At 42.1% G+C, this 23,364-nt stretch overlaps 1 protein-coding gene across 1 annotated transcript in view; it reads left to right on the forward strand.

The window, feature by feature from the left end:
- The window catches only part of MUC2 (mucin 2, oligomeric mucus/gel-forming), a 107,216-nt gene that overhangs the window by 15,891 nt on the left and 67,961 nt on the right, over positions 1-23,364 (forward strand). Inside the window, exons 13-25 of the mRNA XM_019551000.1 lie at positions 634-798; positions 1,445-1,539; positions 2,467-2,593; positions 5,323-5,575; positions 7,243-7,295; positions 7,525-7,625; positions 10,822-10,973; positions 12,068-12,206; positions 12,812-12,922; positions 14,791-14,970; positions 19,928-20,167; positions 21,022-21,178; positions 22,005-22,133. Coding sequence (XP_019406545.1) covers positions 634-798; positions 1,445-1,539; positions 2,467-2,593; positions 5,323-5,575; positions 7,243-7,295; positions 7,525-7,625; positions 10,822-10,973; positions 12,068-12,206; positions 12,812-12,922; positions 14,791-14,970; positions 19,928-20,167; positions 21,022-21,178; positions 22,005-22,133 — 1,902 coding nt within the window. The remainder of the gene's footprint in view (positions 1-633; positions 799-1,444; positions 1,540-2,466; positions 2,594-5,322; positions 5,576-7,242; positions 7,296-7,524; positions 7,626-10,821; positions 10,974-12,067; positions 12,207-12,811; positions 12,923-14,790; positions 14,971-19,927; positions 20,168-21,021; positions 21,179-22,004; positions 22,134-23,364) is intronic.

Raw genomic sequence — 23,364 nt, forward strand, 5'->3', positions numbered from 1 at the left:
TTGATGTATTCTTTTATTTTAATTAAGATATTAAGGAAATTGTGTGCTTACAAGATGCTAGCAGAGACTTCACTAAGGTATATTTTCATGCCAAGTAAAATTTCTTTAAGCTTGTTATTCTTTTCCTTGGCCAGCTCTATGGACAGAAATCCTATCCTGTTTGAATATCAGAACAGTAACAACAGAATTGAAAACTTCAGTGAGGAATGATCCCAAAATTCAAACATTTTACAGAAGAATTATTAAAGAAAGTGGCCTATTATTCCTACATCAATGCAAAATTGTTGCCTGGAATATATTCCCCACTGCTCTGCTGAGTTGGGCTTTTAATTATTCATATAAGAAGGCTCAGATTGTTTTTCTTGGCAGTTTATTGCATCAGAGACTATTAAAAAATTTAAACAGGGGAATCTCACGGGACATAGACCTTCCCCTACCCAGAGCTCAGAAGGTCAAAGTGGGACCCCAAAAGCTGTGGTCACTACAATAGTAATTTAATGCTGAGTTGGATAAATCGCTTGCATGAACTTTTTGCTGGAAACTGCATAGTCAGATGTGCCCTTTCCTCTTTTGTTCTCTCACAAATGCGAATAGTAATTTATAAGAAACAACCTCTAATATTTTTCTAAATAGGTCTTTGTGGGAATTTCAATGGGATAGAAGGTGATGACTTTAAAACAGTCAGTGGACTGGTAGAAGCTACAGCCTCTGCTTTTGCCAACACCTGGAAAGCACAACCTACTTGTAATGACAAAGTGGATCGGTTGGAAGACCCTTGCAGTCTCAGCATTGAAAGTGGTAAGGATGCTAAGAATTCCTCAATCTTTTATTTATTACACGTGGTCGAACTACTAACAGTCTGTATAGAGAACTAATCTTTATTTAGGGGGCTGATATAAGGATTGTCTGCAATATGATAAGCTTGTCTGTGTCTCCTGACTGTTGCTTTCCATTTGAATAGATGGAAAGTTCACAGGGAAATTATAGAGGTCAGGCTGTTCTGAAAGACACAGAAGGGAGATTTTTTAGTTACTGTAATATTTGTCTAGATCAGCAGTACACATTCCTCATTATTATTGCTGCTTTTTAAACTCAATCTTATTTTCTGGTTATCTGATATGGGGGGCTGATATGGGGGTCTTGGACAATCATGGACTTCAGCAAGGCAAGTCTCTTTAGATTTTCTGGAGTAATAGGATATTAGTTTAAAAGTGTGCATGCCACAAAATTTGAATCAGGCACAGTAGTCAACTTTATGATGATTCTGTATTACTTCTTCACTCCAAACATGTTTACAGTTTTTATTTTGTATTTTATTTTGGAGACACATTCATTTTATAACATAATGTGACCGTGTAATTCAACGAGGAGTAGTGCGAAGAAGGTAATTTGATGTGGCAACTGTTCTTACATAATTCCTTATCTGTCCTTCTTTTTATTATAGAAGCTTATGCTGATCAGTGGTGTTCTTTACTGAAAAAAACAGAGAGTCCTTTTGCTAAATGTTATTCAGTCATCGATCCTTCAGACTATTATAAGGTAGGGATTTTTATGTTATACTGACACCTTCTGGTGCCAATCTAATTCAGACAGGCTTCTATGATGTACATATTTTGTAGGGATTATTGAATAAATTGGGTATAAAAGTGGATACAGATCTACAGTGATTAACTGTGTGATTGCACTGTCCGCACCCCATACGCTTACAGTGGGCTTTTTTATTGAATGTTATTTTAGAAAGGGGAGGTTATTTATTTTGCTTTGCTTTATGTTCCAATGACTGTGCAAATTTTGATTTTCCTTTGTGAATTCAAAAGATGCAGAAATATGGAGCCTTAATGTGTATTTGTTCCACCAAGAGTTAAACATTATTTTAATGCAATATAGTTTTCTGTCTTAATACACAATCTATTTTGCTTCCTTGCTCTTGGGATTAACATCAGGCAATTAGCACACCATGTATTCATGGTCCATCACCTCCTGTTGACAACCATGTAGAGCAGTGACATTCAGAGCAATCTGGAGAGAAAAGAAAGAAACTCATAAAACATTTTCCTTTTTTAGAAACTAAGCTGAATTTTTGTAAACATCTTGACACATTCAGTTAACCGTTTGCTGTTGTTGTTTTTCATTTTCCTGGATCTCTGAACATCTCAGTTGTGACCATTAAAAGTATTTGAGCCCCTAAAACAGCCTGTACAAGTGGCTAACTTTCAGAGTCAAAAGTTTGGCTGTTTGGATTGGATCCAGTTTTTTTTCTTATTTGACCAAATGGAAATAGGATGATGTACCATTTGTGCTTTCTCCATCTATTCTCAGTTCATTCATCTGTGCGCTCTAATTGTGGGAGTGAGTGCAAGCCACATAAAATAAAGTCCTAGACATCTCTCAGTTACCCATTAGAGGTCCAGATTTTCAATCATTGTCCTGAAAGGCTTGTTTACAGTTTGTTCTTATTTGTCTCAGAGATGCAAGTATGACACCTGCAGCTGTAAGAAAAATGAAGACTGCTTATGTGCCGCCCTCTCCTCATATGCCAGGGCCTGTGCCTCCAAAGGAGTTATGCTGTGGGGCTGGAGACAAACTGTCTGCAGTAAGTGCTGAAACTGTAATTGCCTTGAAATCAACCACAGGGAAAGGGACAGGGTGGCTGTTAGTACATTTACATTAATCCCTTTGAGTTAGAAGATTCTTAAGAGATGTCTAAGACATTTTAAGGAGAATACATGAAAATAATTACATTTAATAACATAATCTTTAAGTCTCCTTTGTTAGTAAGGCCATTTTACAAGCTGGAGAAAATATTTCCTGACCACAAGGCCACTGGTTAGCCATTGATCAAAACACCTGCTGTATCACACAATAGACTTGGCCCACTGAGAGGCTCAGGGGGCATCTACACATGTGCTTTACTGCCAAGTTGACTAATTAGCTCTCCACTCAAGTGTCACTTTGCATATCTACATGTACTATTAATGCTATAAAAGCTTAGTATTTTCCTGTGCAGTATGCCTACCCTGGGAGCATGTCTATATGTGCTTCCTGTTGGGAGCAGCCTGGTACAAGGCTGCTCCTGTGCTGCTTTGGCTCCCTGAAGCAGCCAGGGGGATTTCCAGGCTCCAGGGGCTGGCAGGGAGCATGAGGACCAGTCCTCATGAGCATGGGGCCAGGCAGCAGCCATCTCCTGGCCCCAAAAGACAGAGGGGTCCTGATGTGCATGGGGTTGGGAGACAGCTGCCTCTACAAAGCTCTCCCAGCCCTGTGCACATGGGAACAAGTCCTGTGCCCAGTGGGGCTTCCCTGTGCAGCTAGGGGCTGGCTGAGGCTGCCCCACTTCTGGCACAGCTCCCAGCAAGCCCCCAGCTGTGTGGGAAAATCCCCACCCAACTAGGGGCTTCCAGGGAGCTGGCCCAGAAGCAGGATAGATGCTACCTAGTCCCCAGCAGGGTGGGGAAGCAGAGAGCTTCCCAGTCCCAGTGCTGTTTAGCTCCTAGATCCTGTGGGTAAGAATTTCCCCACCCAACCAGGGGCTGGCTGGGAGATGCCCCAGAAGCAGGACAGTTCCCAGCCAGTCCCTAGCTTCTCAGGGATTTTCCTGCCTAGCTGGGGGCTGGCTGAGGGTTGCCCCAGAAGTGGAAGAGCTTGCAGCCAGTCCCCAGCTGAGTGGGGAAGCAGAAAGTTCCCCAGGCCTGTGGGGAGTCAGGAACCGAGCAGCACTGGGATTGCGGGGGGCAGATAGAGAGCTATCCTGTCCTGGCAGTGCTCAGGAGCTGAGCAGTAATAGGACCAGGGGACTTACCCATCCCCTATGGCTTTGTGTTGGGGCTGACCAGTAAAAAATTTGCTACTGGTCACTGTCTACACATACACTACTGCACAGTAGTGCAGGTAGTTTAGTACCTGTATTTAAAGTTTGTAGCTAACTATGCAGTAGACTAATTTACTGTGCAGTAAATAGTGCGCATGTACAGATAGTGATGCTTTACTGCACAGTAGATTAGTCTACTGCACAGTAAAGCATGTCATAGATATGCCCACTGCCTACAAGTACATCCCTCTTAGGCCAAGAAAAACTACTTAACTCTGCCATAGGATAATACTGCCTGACACAAGTATTATTGTTACTTACCCTGCTGCAATGGACATGTAGATGATGATTGGGATTGGCTGGGGCACAGGGGTGCTACAGCGTAGAGGCTGCCTGCTGGCTATCCCTGCACTGTAGCACTCTCATGCCTCAGTCAGCCCTTCTGCAGCACATTGAGTTAGGGTGGAGCAGCTTCAGGCTGTCAGGCTGAACTCCAAGGCCCCCTGCCAGGTGGGGCTGTGCCACCCTAGCTCAGCATGCTAAGGTCCCTGGCGGGTGTGTAAAGGCTGAGCCTGGGAGCAGTAAACAGACCACGTGAGGAGAGGCTGAAGGACATGGGACTGTTCAGTCTGAAAGAGAGAAGACTGAGGGGGGACTTGGTGGCAGTCTTTAAGTATATAAGGGGTGAACATCAGGGGCTAGAAGAACATCTGTTCACCAAGGCAACCCAGGGGAAGACTAAGAATAATGGTCATAAACTGATAGAAGATCACTTCAGATTAGACATAAGGAAAAATTTCTTTATAGTTCATGTGTCCAGAGTCTGGAACAGACTCACCCCAGAGGTGGTAGAGTCACTTCCCCTGGCGATTTTCAAAAGACGACTGGACACACACCTTGCTGGCGTCATCTGACCTCAGCAGTCTTTCCTGCCTTAGAGCAGGAGGCCTGGACCTGATGATCTTGTGAGGCCCCTTCCAGCCTCTAACTTCTATGAATACCTTTTAGAAAGTAAATGATACTACTTTTTAGTTTTATACTTCTAAAAAAATTACTTTTATCATTCTAAAAAAAGAGAGTAAAAAGCGAAGGTAAAAATAGTAGTTAATTAGCATGAAATTTTATATGCAATTGTAGACTACTTTTTTTGTTACTGCTGCATATTTCATAGTCAGTGAGCATGTCTACATGAGATGATAATGTGCAGTAGACTAATTCTACTGCACATTAGTATGTCACAGCAAAAGCCATAATAATGCGTTAATGTACAGTAAAATTAATCTACTGAACATTAGCATCACTTAAAAGGGTACATCAGTGCTACTGTGCAGTAGTGCCAGGTACTATGCTCGTAGGTAGTACCTGCCTGGTATTACAGGTACTAAACTTAATGTGCAGTAACCGCAGATCATTAATGCTCATGTTAGATGTGCCCAGTGTTACTAGAAGAAAAGTTTTTACGTTTATTTGGTCCAATATTTTCCCTAAATGGCAGATATTTTTTCCCCTTCCAGAAAAAGAAGTTACTTGCCCTGCAAGCCAGATCTTCCACTACAATCTGACTACATGTCAATACACCTGCCGCTCCTTTACTGATGGCAATAAGCACTGCTCTTATGACTCCTTTCCTGTGGATGGCTGTGGCTGCCCTGATAACACCTACCTGAATGAAAAGAGCATCTGTGTGCCTATCTCCAAATGCTCATGCTACTATAAGGGAGAATACCTAGAAGCTGGTGCTGTTATTCTGAGAAATGAAGATCGCTGGTATGTTGTTATTGAGTTTGGATTGCAGAGATGGAAGCCCCACTTCTCTTTGTCTTTACTTCTTAAGTACACCCTTATATCAAATCTTCTTGCACACAACACACACTTTCCCAGAAAAACAGCTGCTGGAAACTAAAGACAGCATTATATATGAGAAATGTAATAAGAACAGTTTCTGCTAGTTATGAGCAAAAGTGAAGGTAAAATCTGCCAATGACTCAGGGAGCAGGCTCTGTTCCTTATCTGCTGCTACTTACTTACTTACTACGTGGAAAGATCTTTTTTTCCTTTCTTTGGCCTTTCAAAAACAAGGTTCATACTGTATTTCAGGGCATGTTGTATGCAAGAAAATTCAGTATGAACGTTACTGATGATATACATTTCCCACCAACCACCTGCCAAAACAAGATATATAAGTCTACCAATCTATCAATCCATCAATTCATTTATTTTTTATACATAGTACATGTGTTTATTTTCTGAGGTGAGTGGTGGCCTGTAGTGGTAACATTTGGTCTGACATCACTATTATAGTCTACACCTGTGGGTCTCAAACTTTTTTTTTTTGTGGACCACTTAAAAATTGCTGAAGGTCTCAGCAGACTGCTTAATAAACTTTATTTTTGTTCTACAAATCAAAGCACACAACTCATATTTTAATATTGGTAGTCTTACCTTTCTAATGCAATGGATGTGCCTGGTTTTTTTTAGCAAAGGTCTGGGAAGTCAGGTGTAATGTTTGTCAGCTTTAGCCTTAGGTCACCTTTCTGCAGACCATCTGAATGGAGCTCACGGACCAGTGGTGGTCTGCGGACCACAGTATGAGAACCTCTGGTCTCCTTTACAGGTTTTATGGGGCACATCTACCTGAGAGGCTTACTGCACATTAGCCTAATAACACTGTGCAGTAGCTTGCCATGGCAAAAACTGTGCTAATAGGCTATTGCACAATGTTATTAGGCTAATGCACAGTTAGCATCAATAAATAACCATTTGCTGGCACTACTGCGCAGTAACTCTAGGTACTGCACATTTAGATAGTACTTTATTAAGGAAGTACTAAACTAAATGCACAGTATCTAAGATGCATTAATGAACACGTAGATGCACCCACTGTGGAATGAGGAAAGGCAGCTGTGTGAGCAATTAGCAGATTTCCTGCTAAAAATAATTTATTGAAGCATCATTTTGCAGTGGAACAATTACTATGTTATGCTGATTTAATGCAACATGAGGTCCTAAGAGTAAATTGTGGGCTGTTACCTGCAATATTATTTTTCACAAGAGTTCTTGCAAAACTCTTCCTTCCCCAAGTACCCAAAATGTAGTCTTCAGCATCACTCATTAGGAAACCTCACTAAAAATCATGTGGGAATTTAACTTACACTGTAAATTTCACTACTAGGTTTCTCTCCCCCCAATAAATCCCTTGGATACATTTATTATCCTGTCACCTAAGAACATGGCATGGGAATAGGAAGGTTTTGAAAGTCCAAAAGAATAATTGTTTGGTACATGTAGTGAGTTAGTATGTTAATTTCTTTGGCTTTGCAGAGTGCTTTCAGAATTTTACCAATGACCTTACATATACATCTATTAGACTTACAATGAAACCACCTGCTATGATTTGCATACTATGAATTTCTATTTTATCTCACCTTTTTTAGCGTTTGCCGCAATGCCAGGCTCCATTGCACTCAAGTGAAGCTCAAAGGTGCAAGTAAGTGAAATCCTTGAGAAAAATAATTAGTCTCTAATTTGATTTTCTACTCATTTCAAACCATCATTCCTTTTCAGTTTATTTTTGGTAGAAATGGTCTTCATTGATAATTAGTGTCTATAATAAGTATACATGATCTGCGATTTGTCCCAATATCAGCTACCACTTTAGTCCTCCTTTACATTTCTTGTCCTGTTCACCCAATCTAACAAAGTATTATTTTTTATAGCATGTCCTCCCGGCAAGATTCACTTTGACTGCAACAAGCTCTCGCCTTGGAGTTCGCAAACCCCACTACAACGTACCTGTCAAACTCAGATTAGTGACCATGTATGTCTTCATTTTACCTATGACATGACCCTTTTATTCTTATTTTCCATAAATGAAACAGAGTAGCATGAGGCTCTTGAGATAAAAATTTGTATTGAGATGTCTTTTTATCCTTTCCTTTCTTTTAAAACTCATTTTCTTTTTTCCATCATTTTCTTCCTCATACCATTTTTCTATCCTACTTTTCTGTCTCATTTTATGCATTCATTTTCTATTCACTGACTTTTTTCTTTCTTTTCTTCATTAGGAAAGTCATAAGATTCCTGAATGTTTCTGTTATCATCCAGCATGGTGCTTTTCTGTTTAAAACAAAAACAGAAGATAATCTCAACTTTTCTTCTTTGCAAAATATCATGGAAATTCTCAGGCAACAAGCTATTAGCAAGATGAACATTATAGAATAACTAAGAGTGAAATGTGGGGCATTCTGATTGGAGATTAGTAAATATAATACCTATTTTCAAAAAAGAAAAAAAAATAGAATGGAGACAATTTCATGTCTTTGTTCAACTGTGCTACTATGCAAAGTCCTACAAGAGTAATGGAGGGAAAGACTCCCAGGGTTCAGTTCTCAGACCAGTGCTTTTCAACATACTCATCAATGATTTGGATATGGGTGTGAAAAGCGTACTGGACAAGTTTGCAGATGACACCAAGTTATGGGGGAGTATGGTCACGCTGGAAGAAAGGCTGAGGATACAGGCTGACCTGGACAGGCTTGTAAGGAGGACAGGTCAAAACTTGATGATGTTTAACACTAAGAAATGTAAAGTGCTCCATCTGGGGAGAAATAATCTGCAATATACTTACAGGTTTAGCAGTGCCACACTAGCTAGCACTGCAGCTGAAAGAGACTTAGGGGTCATGATAGACCACTGAATGAACATGACCTACCAGTGCAGTGCTATAGCCAGCAGAGAGAACAATACACTGGCATGCATCAACCAGTGCATCTCGAGAGAGACTAAAGATGTCATCCTCCTGCTGTACTCAGCATTGGTGAGGTTGCAACTGGAGTACTGCATCCAGTTTTGGGCACCGTACTTCAAAAAGGATGTGGAGAAGCTTAAAAGAGTCCAAAGGAGGGCCACACGAATGATTAGAAGTCTGGAGAGCAGGCTATATGAGGAGAAGCTGAAGGACATGTGACTGTTCAACCTGGAGAGAAGAGTTAGGGGGGACTTGGTGGCAGCCTATAAGTATATAAGGGATGAACATCAGGGGCTGGAAGTGCATCTATTCACCAAGGCACCCCAGGAGAAGACAAGGAATAATGGACATAAAACTGCTAGAAGATCACTTCAGATTGCATATAAGGAAAAACTTCTTTACAGTTTGATTGTCCGGAGTCTGGAATAGACTCCTTCCAGAGTTGGTCTGGAGATCTTCAAAAGATGACTGGATGCACACCTCTCTGGGGTCATCTGACCCTAGCATTTTGTTGTGCCTAAGAGCAGGGGGGCTGGACCTGATGATCTCGTGAGGTCCCTTCCAGCCCCAACTTCTATGAATCTGTGAATAATCGAGGATATGGAGGAAAACAGAAAAATAGACAAAAGGCAACATGGAGTTTTTTTCAAGAAAGATCACATCAGATCAATTTCATATTCTATCATAGAATAACAGGACAATTCAGTGGATCTATTCTATTTAGATTAAGGAGAATCTCTGGAAGGGAAATTATTAGTTGAATGGAAGAAGATGGGGATTAATACTATAAACATAAAGGGGATAAAGAGTTGGCTAAAAGGGAGACTACAGTAAGTTATTTTAAAAGAAAAGTGGTCAGTTTGGAGAGAGTCTAATCAGACTGCGTCTCAGGATATGGTCTTAGGATCTACCTGTTTAATGTTTTCATTAACAAACTTAGTATAGGAACTAGATGTGTGCTGATGGAATTTGAAGATGACAAAGCTGCTGGGTAGTATGGGTGTGTGAAATGGGCTGTATTTAATTTGGATTTGGCCCAAATTGGGGACATTGATTCAACTCGTTGATTCATATAACTGTCCCAATTCGATTCAGCAGAAACTGAAGATTCAATGCTTGATTCAGAGAATCAGCGATTTGGCCATAGGCACACTTTTAAATGTTTTTTCAACATAGGTCAAGGAACCATAGCTTGTGAATGGTGGATTATCCCACAGGAGTGCAGGGCGGCCCCCCACATTCTCAGTGGCAAACCTGGAAGTAGACCGGAAGTATTTCTGGTCCTTTTCCAGGTTCACCACTGAAAGCGCAGCCCCCCACCACATCCCTCTGGCTTAGTGATCAGCTATGGGGGGACCCTGGGTGCCCCCCCAGATCCAGGAGACACCAGTAACCAAGCCATGGGAGTGGTGGGGGGGGGGCCCTGTATGCTCCCCAGTGGACCTGGAAGTGCTTCTGGTCCACTTCTGGGTCTGCTGCTGAGTGCGCTGGGGAGCCCCCTTGCACTTCTGTGGGACACTCCATGTGCCCCAGCATCACAGCATTCATGAGCCATCTGCTACCTAGAGGTATGCAGAAAAAACATTTAAAGCTGTGTCTGTGTCCAAACCGTCAAATCTTTCTGAATCTCTCCAAATCAATTCAGAGAGTTCCGATTCAATTCGGAGAGATTAAAGGGTCTCTTGATCTGATTCAGATTCGGAGATTCGGCCACTGAATCAGGCCAAATCTCCACCGAATCGAGTCAGGGATCAAAGCTTCACACAGCCCTACTGAGTAGTACCAACATGGGAAGGTGCTGAGTAGTACCAATGCTTCTTATAATCATATAGGAAAAATTAGATAACTTTGTGGACTGGAACAGCAGAAATGTTATGAAGACTAATCCTAAGAACTTCTTTTGTAAGATGAGGACTGACAGGCTGAAGGCGGTGGGGGAAAAGAGGGTACTGGTTGTGCCTTTATCTCTCCTGCTCTTTACCTGTGGTATATTATAGGATTTTTAGCTGTTCATGGGTTGCTTTGTGCCTCTGGTGCATGAAAGGAGTTGGAGTGGATGATTTTTCAGACTCTTTGGACAAATACTTGCCTATATTCAGAGGACTGGATTCAGTGGCCTTGGAGAACATGACAGTTTTATGTCCCTATGTAAATGACTGGATTAGAAATTAAATACAGTTTCTGGGATGAGTGTTTGCAGAAGAAAAGGTAAAGTAGAAAATTCATAAAAGTAATATAAATTAAAATTTGTATTTATTTTCCTTAGTTCCAGCTGGAGTGCATCTCAGGTTGCGTATGTCCTTCTGAACTGATTGATGATGGCAGAGGGAAATGTGTTCAAGAGAAGGATTGTCCATGTATTCATAATGATAAATTTTATTCTTCTGGAACAAACATAACAGTGAATTGCAACACCTGGTAAGATGTTGTGATCTTTCAGTCTCTCCTAATGTATTATTTTTTTTGTGGTGAACAAAGGATAATATTAGGATGTAAGAATTGCTCTTATGAGCAGCATGTAGATACACAAGCTTTAATTCTGAGGTCTATTCTAGTTGCCTTGTGACTGTGAAGGTTAACTGAAAGATTCCTTTCATGAAAACTTAGCTAATACCATAAATATTGAGGTAATAGTCTTTGTTCATCTTAGACAAAAGTAGGGCATTTTAAGAGGAATCACTGTAACTTTACTCAGAATCACTAACTTTGCACATCTTGAACCTAACTGCTTAATGAGCTAATGTAATCAGGACTCAACATGTTTTATACCCAACGGCTAACATCACATCTGGCCACCTTTGACACTTCTCAGTGCAAATGACTAGGCACCCATTTGTAGTAGGAGCAGCCTTTGGTGTAAGTCCAAAAGAAAGCTCAAACCCTTGCTTCTGGAGTGATAAAAAGATGCTCTGTCACCCCACTCGGCTACCCCACTGCAGCATCTCTTTGCAGTAGGCACCATTTATTGAATAAAAATGTCATTCTGGGGGTAAGACTGATAGCAGAACCAACAGCAAGCTAAGCAAAGCTAATAGCTATACTATAAACTTAATCATGGACTTAATTTTTAGTGCACTAGTCCCACATCATGACTGGTGAGGAGAGAGTGATTTGTAGTGCCCTACAACAGAGAGGTGCTTATAATACATGTTATAGACTCCATGTGGGTCAGGGAATTGCATGGTTCAGTGGTGTACCACACTCATTGAGTACGGGGGGGGGGCACCAGTCTGCTCACCCCACTCACCCCCATCCTCACATAGTTACATAGCTTAGTGTGGTGCTGCCTTACCCAGCTCCTATGGCTAGTTAAAGGCAGCCTCCCTGCCACTGCCAAGACTGCTGGTGTTGTTGGTGGTGAGGATCCTGGTGCCCCCTCATAGTCAATGTCTGGGACATGTGTTCTCCTTTCCCTGTCCTAGTTATGCTACTGTCATGCTTTGGCCTCACCTTTTCAAACAATATATATAAGGATGAGATATGAAAAATAAAATCTTTTACTCTACCCCTAGTACCTGCCAGAAAGGACATTGGACCTGCACTACTGGTAATTGCTTTGGGACTTGCAGTATATATGGAAGTGGCCATTATATTACCTTTGATGGAAAACAGTATGATTTTGATGGAGAGTGTGAATATGTGGCTGTTCAGGTAAGGTCCAGTGGGAGCAGGAAACAAAAGTGAAAAGTTGCTACAGAGCCTTTAACTACTTTTAAAAGATCGATCAATTTGGTTCTAAGCTTACCTCCCTCACATCCTCTTTCTCTGAGGGCACAATTCATAGGCTTCTACTGAGCTAAATTCCATATTTGCAAAAGATCTGGGATGTGTGATTAAGCAAATGGGGTTTTCAGCTTGCTGAGTGAAAATCTCAGCTGATGAGCCAACTGCAGATTTTATGAAAATTAGCTAACTGGGGAATGAGAACTGTTGGCTAATCAATATTGTTCCAAAACAAGTGGCTGATTCTGAATTCCAAAAATGAATATATTCATTTTGGAATGTACGTCATTTTTTCATTGAATAGTTCTACTTATTTCTAGTATTTGGTAAACAAATTTAATATAGATAAATGGATAGATGTGCATATATTGATAATGTAGATACAGAAATTAGCCATCTGGCTACATCTGTCTAATTAGCAGTAATGCGCACATTAAGTGAATAAGTTTAAAATATTTTTAGGTTAAAATAAGAAAAAATAAAGAATACGATTCCTTTTATTTATTTATATTGTATGCTTCTACTTTTAATAGGATTATTGTGGTGAAAAAAATTCCAGTGCTTCATTTAGTATCCTTACAGAAAATGTCCGTTGTGGAACCACAGGAGTCACCTGCTCAAAGGCTATTAAAATATTTTTAGGGGTGAGTATTGACAAGGGTGAATTCATACCTAGTAGGCGGCTAATCAAAACTGCCATGCATATGTGGAGGAATCCTTTGACATTACCCTTCAGAGGGGACCAAGTGGGGATGAAGGGATCTATTTTTTTGTTTTGTTTTTTCCTTTAATTCAACATGTTTTTTTCCTGCTGGGAAGGGGACAATGAATGGGTTTTGGAGACAGCCTGGGTCCCCCTTTTGAGTGAGGAAGTTTAGTTTGGAAGGAATAATAAGGGTGGGGGAGATTACCCAGAGTGAGGCAGGAGAGTGGGATGTTAGGGAACATAGTTTGTGGGGAAATTGTTGTGGCAGGATGTTAAGGAATACAGTTTCAGGGAAATAGTTGTTTTTATTGAATATGGGTTGGGAACTAAAGATGGGTTGGGCAGGGCCGCATATTCAACTTGGTCTGAGACAGGGGAGCAGGAGTGGGTGAAGTGGAGTGGTTTGCTCCTGAATTTGTTGTTCTTTTTTCTTTTCTAAGTGGAGGTTTTCTTATATTAATATTTATTTTGTTTCTATAATTTTTTTTCTCTTTTACTGAAAACTTCCCTGAGCCTTTTTGGGAAGGGCAGCATATAAATCTAACAAGTAAATGAATATCTAGTTCCTTAAGGCAAGTAAAATCTGAAGCCCACAGTGAAATGGGTTAGAATCAGTTACTGGAACTTCTTGCGGCTCCATTAAGGTCAATGGACCTATGTTGATTTTTGAAGTCAGCTCAGGGGTTTTTCATTGTTCCAAAGTCCATCACCTTCCCTCCTCTAATATCTTGTCTTGTTATAAGATATTACGGGTTGGGTCAATATTGACCTGGAAAGATGTGGGCATTGAAGTCCCAGGCTCAGTCCTTGGACCTGTGCTGTTCAGTGTCTTCATCAGTTACTTGGATGAGGGAGTGGAAAGCACTCTCTCCAAATTTGCAGCTGATACCAAATTATGGGATAAAGTTAACATACTACAGGATAGGGAACGAATCCAGGTGAATCTGGACACATTGGAAAAGTGGGCAGAACAGAATAGGATGCAGTTCAACAAAGACAAGTACAAAGTGCTGCACCCAGGGAGAAGGAATCACCAACACACCTATAGGCTGGGAGAGGACCTTCTCAACAGCACAGCAGCAGTGGAAAGGGAGTTGTTGAGACTAAGATGAACGTGAGTTGTCAAGTGATGAAGTGATCAACAAGGCTAACCACACTTTATCATGCATTAGCAGGTGCATAACGAACAGGCCCAGGGAGGTGATACTTCCCCTCTATGTGGCATTGGTCAGGCCACAGTTGGAGTACTGTGCCCAGTTTTGGGTGCCACACTTCAAGAGAGATGTGGACAATCTCGAGAGGGTTCAGAGGAGGACCACTTGTATGGTTACGGGCTTGCAGACAAAGCCATATGAGGAGAGACTGAGACCTGGATCTCTTCAGCCTCTGCAAGAGAAGGCTGAGAGGTGATCTTGTGGCTGCCTACAAATTCATGGGGAGAGGAGGGAAGGTACAGCAAGGAATAGGAGATGCTCTATTTACTAGGGCATCCCCTGGAGTAACTAGGAACAATGGCCGCAAATCGAGGGAAAGCAGATTTAGGTTAGACATCAGGAAGAACTTCTTTATGGTAAGGCTTGCCAGAATCTGGAATGGGCTTCCAAGGGAGGTGGTGCTCTCCCCTACCTTGGGGGTGTTTAAGAGGAGGCTGGACATGTGCCTGGCTGGGGTCATATAACCACACTGCTCTTTCCTGCTCATAGCAGGGGGGTGGACTCGATGATCTACTGAGGTCCCTTCTGACCCAAACATCTCTGAATCTATAATAACCAGTGCTATTGCAAACTTGCCCTTTTTATTTTTCAGAGGACTGAACTGAAGTTGCAGGACAAGGAACTTTATACAATTAAAAAAGATCATGGTGAGCATGTGGATTATTGGGCTCGGAAAGTGGGTCTGTATCTTGTTATTGAGGCCAGCAATGGTTTGATGGTTATCTGGGATAAGAGGACTACTGTTTTCATCAATCTGACCCCTAATTATATGGTAAGTGACCCTTTCTAAAATATAGTATAATGATTATGGCACACTATTATAACAAAAATTACTTTGTAACTTTTCTGGATCCACGAAGTTTAAGGTTCAGATGCACAAAGGGCCTTAGGATGTGTGTAGATGAAATGGGGGCCCCAAAATGAAGTGGTGGGTTTTCAAAAAACACTGTTTCAGTTTAGGGCCCTTTAAACCCCTGTATCATGCACACATTGACATAACTGGCAGCAGGGAGGGGAGGGCAAGCTGCTGGTGGGCGGAGCGGTCCCTGGGTTGCAGGGGTGGAGGGACTGGTGCTTCCCTCTGCAGCAGCAGTGGCTCCCCCCCCCGGAGGTGGCACCTGCCTACAGCACCCAGCTCGGGCAGTCCCGGGGGGCACTGCAGCCACAGAAGGAAGTACTGGGCCCCCGTGCAACTCATGTATGAAGGCAGGCTCCATTGAAGGGGTGGGGGGAGAAATCAGGCTTATTGCTTTTTTTGGGTGGAGCCTGCCTTCCTGGGCTGCTGCAGGGCTTCCTGCAGAGGCCCTGTGCTGCATGGAGCCCGGTGCTTTGTTCCGTGGCTGTAGGAGCACTCAGAGGAGTTTTAGTTTGCTGCACTCCAAGTAATTTAAGGGACATTACACTGACGAATTTCCTACAGCAGCTGGAATTAATTCACAATACGCCACTGACATGTGCAAACACCAGCACCGTTAAAGTGGTGCAAAAGCATTTGCCTGCTTTAAGGTGTCTTGCACACATGCCTGTTATTTCATCTTCCCATGGCATTAGGTACAACAGTTTTCTAATAAGTAAGAACATGTTATAAAGAAGGTTGTGTTCAGTATTACCCAGGACACTTAAAAAAGGACAAAAAGAAATCATTTCAGCAAAAAAGATGTATGATGGATATAGACAATTTTCCTAACTATTAGAGCAGTGAAACACCACCACATGCTACTAAGGAACACTGTAGGATCTCCCACATTTGGGATTTTAGGAAGTGGGGTAGAAAAACATCTGATCCCATTTTCATGCAGGGGGTTGGACTACATATAGAGTTCAAGACCCTAAGGAAAGAACAAAAGAGGAAAAGTAAAATAGACACTGAAACTTCAGGACAGAAGACTTGGAGAACTGTTAGGCAGGATTCACTGGGAGGCAAGTCTGAGGGGAAAACATAGTCCAAGAGAGCTGGTTGTACTTTAAGAAAGCCTTGTTAAGAGTGCCGGAGCAAACTATCCCAATACAAAGAAAGAATAAGGGGTGTAGCAGGAGGCTGGCCTGGCTAAAAAGTGAACTTCATAATGAGCTGAAACTCAAAAAAAGATTCATAAAAAAAGTGGAAACTTCTTATTACCATAGAACTGAATAGGAGCATTGCATGAGCATGCAGGGAGAAAAATCAGGAATGCCAAGACACAATTTGAGATGCAACTAGCAAGGGGTATAAAAGGGAATAAAAAATATCGACAAGTATATCAGAAGTGAGATGAAGGCTAAAGAAAATATAGGTCCTTTACTGAATACAGAGGGCAATCCAGTAATGGATAATGCAGAGAAGGGTGAAGTTTTTAATGCCTGTTTTTTTACTTAAGTCTTTATAAATAAAATTGGCTACCAGATGACAAGTACAGTTGGCAGCAAAACAGGGGATGAGTTACTAAGCATAGAGTAGTGAAAGAACAGGTTCAGGATTGCTTAGGGTAGAAACAGACATCATTAAATGAAGTGGATTACCTGTGCTGGGATGTGTCCCAGTACAGCTGATCTGCTTGAGTGGGTGAAACACACATCACCCATTATCTCACCTGCTGTTGCTGCAAGACAATGGGTGACATTCCCATGGGGCATGATGAACCTGTGCACCCTGGGAATTCCCACATAGGATCAAATCCCTCTCGCCCTGGAAGTGCCTGTCTGGTGTTCCCCACTTACCAAGTCATGCCCCTTGGATCTCTGGGATGCATCTTGGTAAATGGGGAGAGTTGGGGTTTCTCTGCTTACCAATATGTGCCCCTGGGATTTCTGGGTTCCATTTTGGTAAACTGGGAAAGCTAGGCAGCTACTTCCAGGACTTGGGGAACCTGATTCTGTGCAGGAATTCCCCAGGGTGCACAGTATCAAAGCCCCACAAGCCCCTGGTGCACCTGGCTGGGATGGCTGGGGAGCACAGGTAGCTCCAGGCTTCAAAAATCCTCATGCGATAAAGTAAATAGACATCCACAGCTAAAGAGCAGCACAAATTGATATCAGCTTCATAATGGCCATGTATGTAGTATGCAAAGGGATATAGACATCTGTTTGCTTAGCTTGTTTGCTACCATAAACATTTTTATGATGGCACAAATGTGACAAAAGGGGATGTCTATTTCCATCTCTAGTGAAGCTTGATGTTTTGAAGTCAGCAGAGCTAGACAGCATGCACGCTAAGGCGCTGAAGGAATTGCCTGAAATACAATAGCAAAACCGAGGGGTGTGCAACTGGGGAAGGAGACTCAGGCATTGCCTTTGGAGGCAGGACATGCAAACATAGCCACCAGCACAGCTGGCAGTTTCACCACCACTGGCTGTACAGCAGTCTGCATATTGTCACTCCCCAGGGCACGGAGTAGCCCTGTTATGTTATGTTACGCTATGTTACTGAGATATTTTAAGAGTCATTGGCAATCATCTTGGAGAATTGTGGATATTTGAAGTCCCAGATGACTGTAAAATGGCAAATATAGTGCCCATCTTTAAAAAAGAAGGAGGATTCAGGACCAGTCAGTTCGACCTTAATGCTAAGACAGATTATGGAGCAGGTCATCAAGGAGTATATTTCTAACATCTGGAGAAGAAAAAGTTTATCAAGAACAGTCAGCATGGATTCATCCAGACCAAGTCATGCCTGACCAACCTGATTGCCTTGTATGATAAGGTGACAGGCTCTGTGGATAGTGGGAAAGTAGTAGATGTGATATAACTTAACTTTAGCAAGTCTTTTGATTCTGTCTCCTATCGTTATATGTGGATGAGTTGGGAATGATACAAACAAATCAAAATGACTCCAACTTTAACATTGAAGTTGAAGCAGTCAGCTGTTGAAGTTGAAGCAGTTTTTGCATTTGAATCCATGAGCAGCTCTGTGATTTTGAAAAGGGGTATGCAGATGGTGTGGTGCATCATCCCATGTAACACAGTCCATATCTTTCTCCAAGAAAACAAGAAACTAGAAACTAGAAGCTTTATTAGTATGGGGGGGTGTTAGGGCTATATTGTTTAGTTCCACATTGAAGCAATAACAAATATAACTTCACTGCAATGAGTTAAAAACATTCTACAGGGCTGTGGAATAGGAGCTTCATTACCAGGAGCAGCTAAGAGATTGCAGAAGAAAGGCTGACTTGAATAGTGGAACATCAAGCCTGTTAAATAGGAGAAAGGGTCTTTACTAGTACCAGTAGAATGAAGAGTTTAGAAGGAATCAGGTAGATTTTAATGAACCATTAATTCAGTTGATGCTCTCACTGCTGCCTCACTAGAAATGCTGCTGCCACTGCCAAGCAGTTGGTTTTAAACTTTGGGTGGAGCAGGAACCAAAGGGGAATGCAACTGCAGCCCCCTCCCCCCGGATCTGCCCCTGTTTGCATCATTCCCAGCTTGTTTTGAAGCATTCCCCTTCTGAAATGGATCCAAATGTACATGTGTCTGTACCCTATGTTTTTTACTGATTTCTGACTAGATGGGTGTCAACTAACAAAAAGTCCTTGAGACCCCCAATATTAAGTTTTAGTTAATGTCTTACAAGAAATACTTTGCAATGTTGAAATATACCTTCAAGATAATAAGTCTAGTCATCAAGACCAACACTCGTTAGAAATAAACCCATACAAATAATATCTCAATGTTCCATGGACAAGATTTAAGTATCTGATTTTCATTTATGAGAGCAGTAATCAAAAAGCTTCTTGTTTGCCATTGTACAGGACTGAAAATTGTAGCCACTGTTTGGATCATTGCAAATGAAACATAAATAATCACACAAACACCCACTGGGGGACAGAGCTCAGGCCTGCCTCTGGCGAGGAGAGTTCCCAGCCCCAACCCTGCAAACCGGATGGAGGCTGGGAAGCTTGTTCCATACTCAGCTCCATGAGCACAGAGCTGGGTAGGGGACATGCTGGGGAGCTTGTTCCCTGCTCAGCTCCATCAGTGCAAAACACAGGGGAACAGTCTGGGGAACTTGTTCCCTGCTCAGCTGCACAGTGTGGAGCTGGAGGGGAACAAGCTCCCCAGCTTGCCCCTCCCTCTCCCCCCCCTCCCCCCAGCTCCATACTTGCAGAGCTGAGCAGGGGACAAGCTCCCCAGCTCAGAGCTGGGTGGGGAACAGGGTCCTCAGCCCCCACCAGCAGGGAGCTCCCAGTGCCTGCCCTGTACCATGGGGCCAGTGATGGAATACCCTTATCTCCCAGTACTTTTTTCATGGTCATTGAGCTGGTGCTGATGATAAGGGTCTCCCAACCCCCTGCTCCCTGATCATGATTTCAGAGCAGGGGGCTTAGAGTTTCCTGCTGCTGGGGCAGGGAGGCACAGTCGCCACCCAGACTCCTGTGGTGAGGCCCTCCCTGGCAGCAGGCAGCTCCCAGGGGCAGGGAGCAATCTCCTACCCCCTGGTGGATGGCTGACCAAAAGCAGATTTGCTCTCCATCAGGAGTCTCTACATGAGCACTATTGTGACGTTACTAATTAAAAGTAAATTTGCTACTTGCATTTGCAGGTAGAAAATTTTCTTGTGATTAGCAAGGTTTAGTGCATAATAAGCATGTGTACATATAGACACACATGCTTACTTCACAGTAAACTATACTACTGCCCAGTTAAGCACCTCGTGTACACTTCCCCACTTCATTAGGAATCTGTGCTCACATACCAGGTTAAACTTGAAATATGACAATGTATTTTGAAAACAAACTTCATCTGCTTTTCAGGGCAAAGTCTGTGGTCTGTGTGGTAACTTTGATGACAACTCCAACAATGACTTCACAACAAGGAGCAGGCTGCTTGTACACGAACCTCTGGAGTTTGGGAATTCTTGGAAACATGACCCCATGTGCCCTGATGTGACAGCAGAGATCCAACCCTGTGATGTGGATCCTCATCGACATGCGTGGGCAAAGTTCAAATGTGAGCTTATCAAGAGTGACACCTTCAAAAGCTGTCACGCCAAGGTAAGCAGTGCAAGTGAACCGTTGCCTGGGTAGGTGGTCCAGAGGAGGCTAGATGTGCAAAACTGTAGGCATATATAATCAGGATAGTCCCAGGCTATGCCTATACTGCCACTGGAGGTGTGATGGCATCACAAACAGACATTTTCAAGCTTGCTTAGCTAGAGTATCAATCACAGTGAAGCTGTGGCAGCATAGCCTTGGGCATGGGCTATACAGACCTGCCTTAGGATATGAACAGGCAAAGTTTTTACCATAGGTGAGCCAACTCTGTGGTAACTTTCTATGTCTCCACTATTACACCACAATAAGAAACTAAAGCATTGTAACTTTCATCTTTTTGCATGGAGCGCTAAACTGCCATCTGTAATAGGGTAAGCAAGTGCACATGAGAAGTTACCCCTGAGCAGCTGACATGCATTAAAGAAGTTGTCAGTCCCCTATTCTTGGTTATTGTAAAATTACTCAGGCAGCCAGTGTAGCTTCATTCCTGTTGGTAGCTAGCTGGCAGAAAAATGTGCTGCAATCATGTTTTTAATGAGAATGTAGATAAAACTTAAGGCGTTATAATTTTTGAAAATGTTAATTATAGAATGCAATTCAAGGTTAGATGTTCAGGTGTCTACAACTTCTTGCAATAGTTCATTTGAAGATTTGTTATATTTTCATACATTGGACTAAAGTGTCCATTTCCTTCACTGTGAGAGTAATTCCACTCATGGGCTTTCTAAGAAATTACTCCAAAGCAAAACTATTACCAAATCACATGCAGTAAGCAGCTTCTAGCCTAGAAGATTTCTGAGATTCCAAGCTGAAAACATAATTATGATGCTAACTGGGACACTGTTTCTTCCCAGGTGGACCCAGCTCCATTCTATGAAGCTTGTGTTCATGATGCCTGCTCCTGTGACAGCGGTGGAGACTGTGAATGCTTTTGTTCCGCAGTTGCTGCCTATGGTCAAGCGTGTATTAAAGCTATGGCATGTGTCTTCTGGAGAACTCCTGATATATGCCGTGAGTAATCTTTAAATATTACTGAGAGTAATGTTACTGACGGTGACTATACTTAGAATGCTGTCATAGAGGTTTCAATCACTGCACAAGTGTCCTAGCACAGGGTTGTATACTGTAGCACTGAAAGCATTCACAGTGACATGGCTCAAGATCTCAGTACAGAATGGAAACAACAGGCACCTATGCACCTGCCTGATGCCTGCTCTGACACATGCTAATTAACACGCGTCGGAGCAGACTCAATTAATTGGGTCTGCTGGAGCATGCATGTGCTGATGGAAAATTTAAGAAAGGTTTGTTTTTGTTCTGACTGGGTTGAGGGGTGGGGGGAATTAAAATGTTGAAACTGCTAGAGAGACAGCAATTCTGAGTTGTGATCTTGAATAGTTAGCACAAACATTTCTTGTTCAGTCAGTAATGTATCTTACTCAAGCAAATTGTGCTTCATTTCCCCCTATAAACTAGTGACTCTATTATGATCTGCTGTATATGACTCTAGATGCAAGTCAAACTGACTTGAACTTAATAGCCTTTAAACAGTTTTCAAGTATCCAGAGAAGGCCAACATTTTTGCAGTATTTCAACAGATAGCCCAAATTCAAATCACTATTGACTCTTAATAGTTTTGTGATTTCAGTAATTTATTTCACCCTGAAGGCTTTCATGTGGTCTGTGTTGAAGTTGAGTTGAAAGAAAGTCTAGATCCTAGTGGCAAAGAGAATTATAGCAATGCACCATGTAATCCCTTGGCTGGTCTCACTGGGGATGGAAATGGGATCCTCACCTGGCAACTATAGGTTTCAATGATATCTGTTTTCTCTATCAGCAATATTTTGTGATTACTACAATGCTCGTAATGAGTGTACATGGCACTATGAGCCTTGTGGCCGTGAAATTAAGACCTGCAAGATTATTACTAATCCCAGTAGCAACTTCTCAGTCCCATTGCTGGAAGGTAAGCAACTCTCTGCTGTTTTGTATTTTAATAAAGGTTTTTTTGGGGGGTTTAAAGTACCAAATGATGGGCTTGCTTATCAAATTGATTGGCTGGACATTTCTAAGGCCCTAATTTTGAATAATAAAGTGGGGATGATTTACTCATCAGTAGTTGACTATAGTGATCATACTGACTACTGAGTACCATTTTAAGAGCACGTCAGGGAGAAGCAAACACTTTTCATGGTAAAGTAAATTAAAATTTTATTACTGAATTATTTCTTTTTAAAATATTAATGTTTTTATTTGTCAGATGGACTCTACTGTGACATACACATCGTAAAGCATTTCTTTATTGCTAAATAGGAAATGAATATCAGGCCCATTCCTTTTGGTTATTAGTGACTTCTTAAGAAGAACCTAATGTCTCCACTATTGATGCCAGCCAAATGATATTTGGAGGCTGGCATTTATGATTTTTCCAATGTTTCATTCTGAATTCTTATTCAGGGGTTAGATACATGATACACAGGCAAATCAGGTCAGTTCTGTGCCATAGGCAGCAGTGGCACATACGGCTGGACCATCTGCTGCATTGCTGGTAGCAGTGACTCTTCAAGTCACTCGCTGTGGTGGTGACTATTTTTGTGCTCCCAAAAAGCCTGAGGCTGCTGCCCCACATGCCTTCCTCCAGTCAGGGTGAAGTTACATGTTACACTTAGACCATACTAAGAACACTTAAAATGTGAGTATCCTCATTAATTTGTTCTAAGTGGTCTCTTAGTATCCCAAAGTTATGCCACTTCAGGTGAGGGTCAATTCTGGGCAGTGCTACCTAGCACATGTTAGAGTAAGTTCACTCTGCCCCATGGAAATAAAACAAGCAAATTGCATTCCCCCAGTATCCCACCAGAATGTACCACTGCAAGCCTCCCACCACAGGTCCCCATGGGTCCCAGGGACAGAGACCAGGTGCCCTGGCTTATAGCCACGCATTTGCTCGACAGCCCTCCAATGGCAAGTCAGAGTGGTGCAGGCAAGAAATGATGATAAGCCTTAATGTGTAACTTCTCACAGCATATTCTAACTTTAACACTGCTTAACATTTGACACATTTAGTATGATCTAAATGTAACATGTAACTTCACCCTGAATTACACTACTGTCATGACATAAAGTTAAGCCATATTATACCATCTTCATGCCTGTGCAAAGGGCAAATGTAAAAATATACAGGGGCTTTAAACCCC

Source organism: Crocodylus porosus, unplaced genomic scaffold, assembly GCF_001723895.1.
Source record: "Crocodylus porosus isolate Cpor-Errol unplaced genomic scaffold, CroPor_comp1, whole genome shotgun sequence".
Classification (NCBI taxonomy): Eukaryota; Metazoa; Chordata; order Crocodylia; family Crocodylidae; genus Crocodylus; species Crocodylus porosus.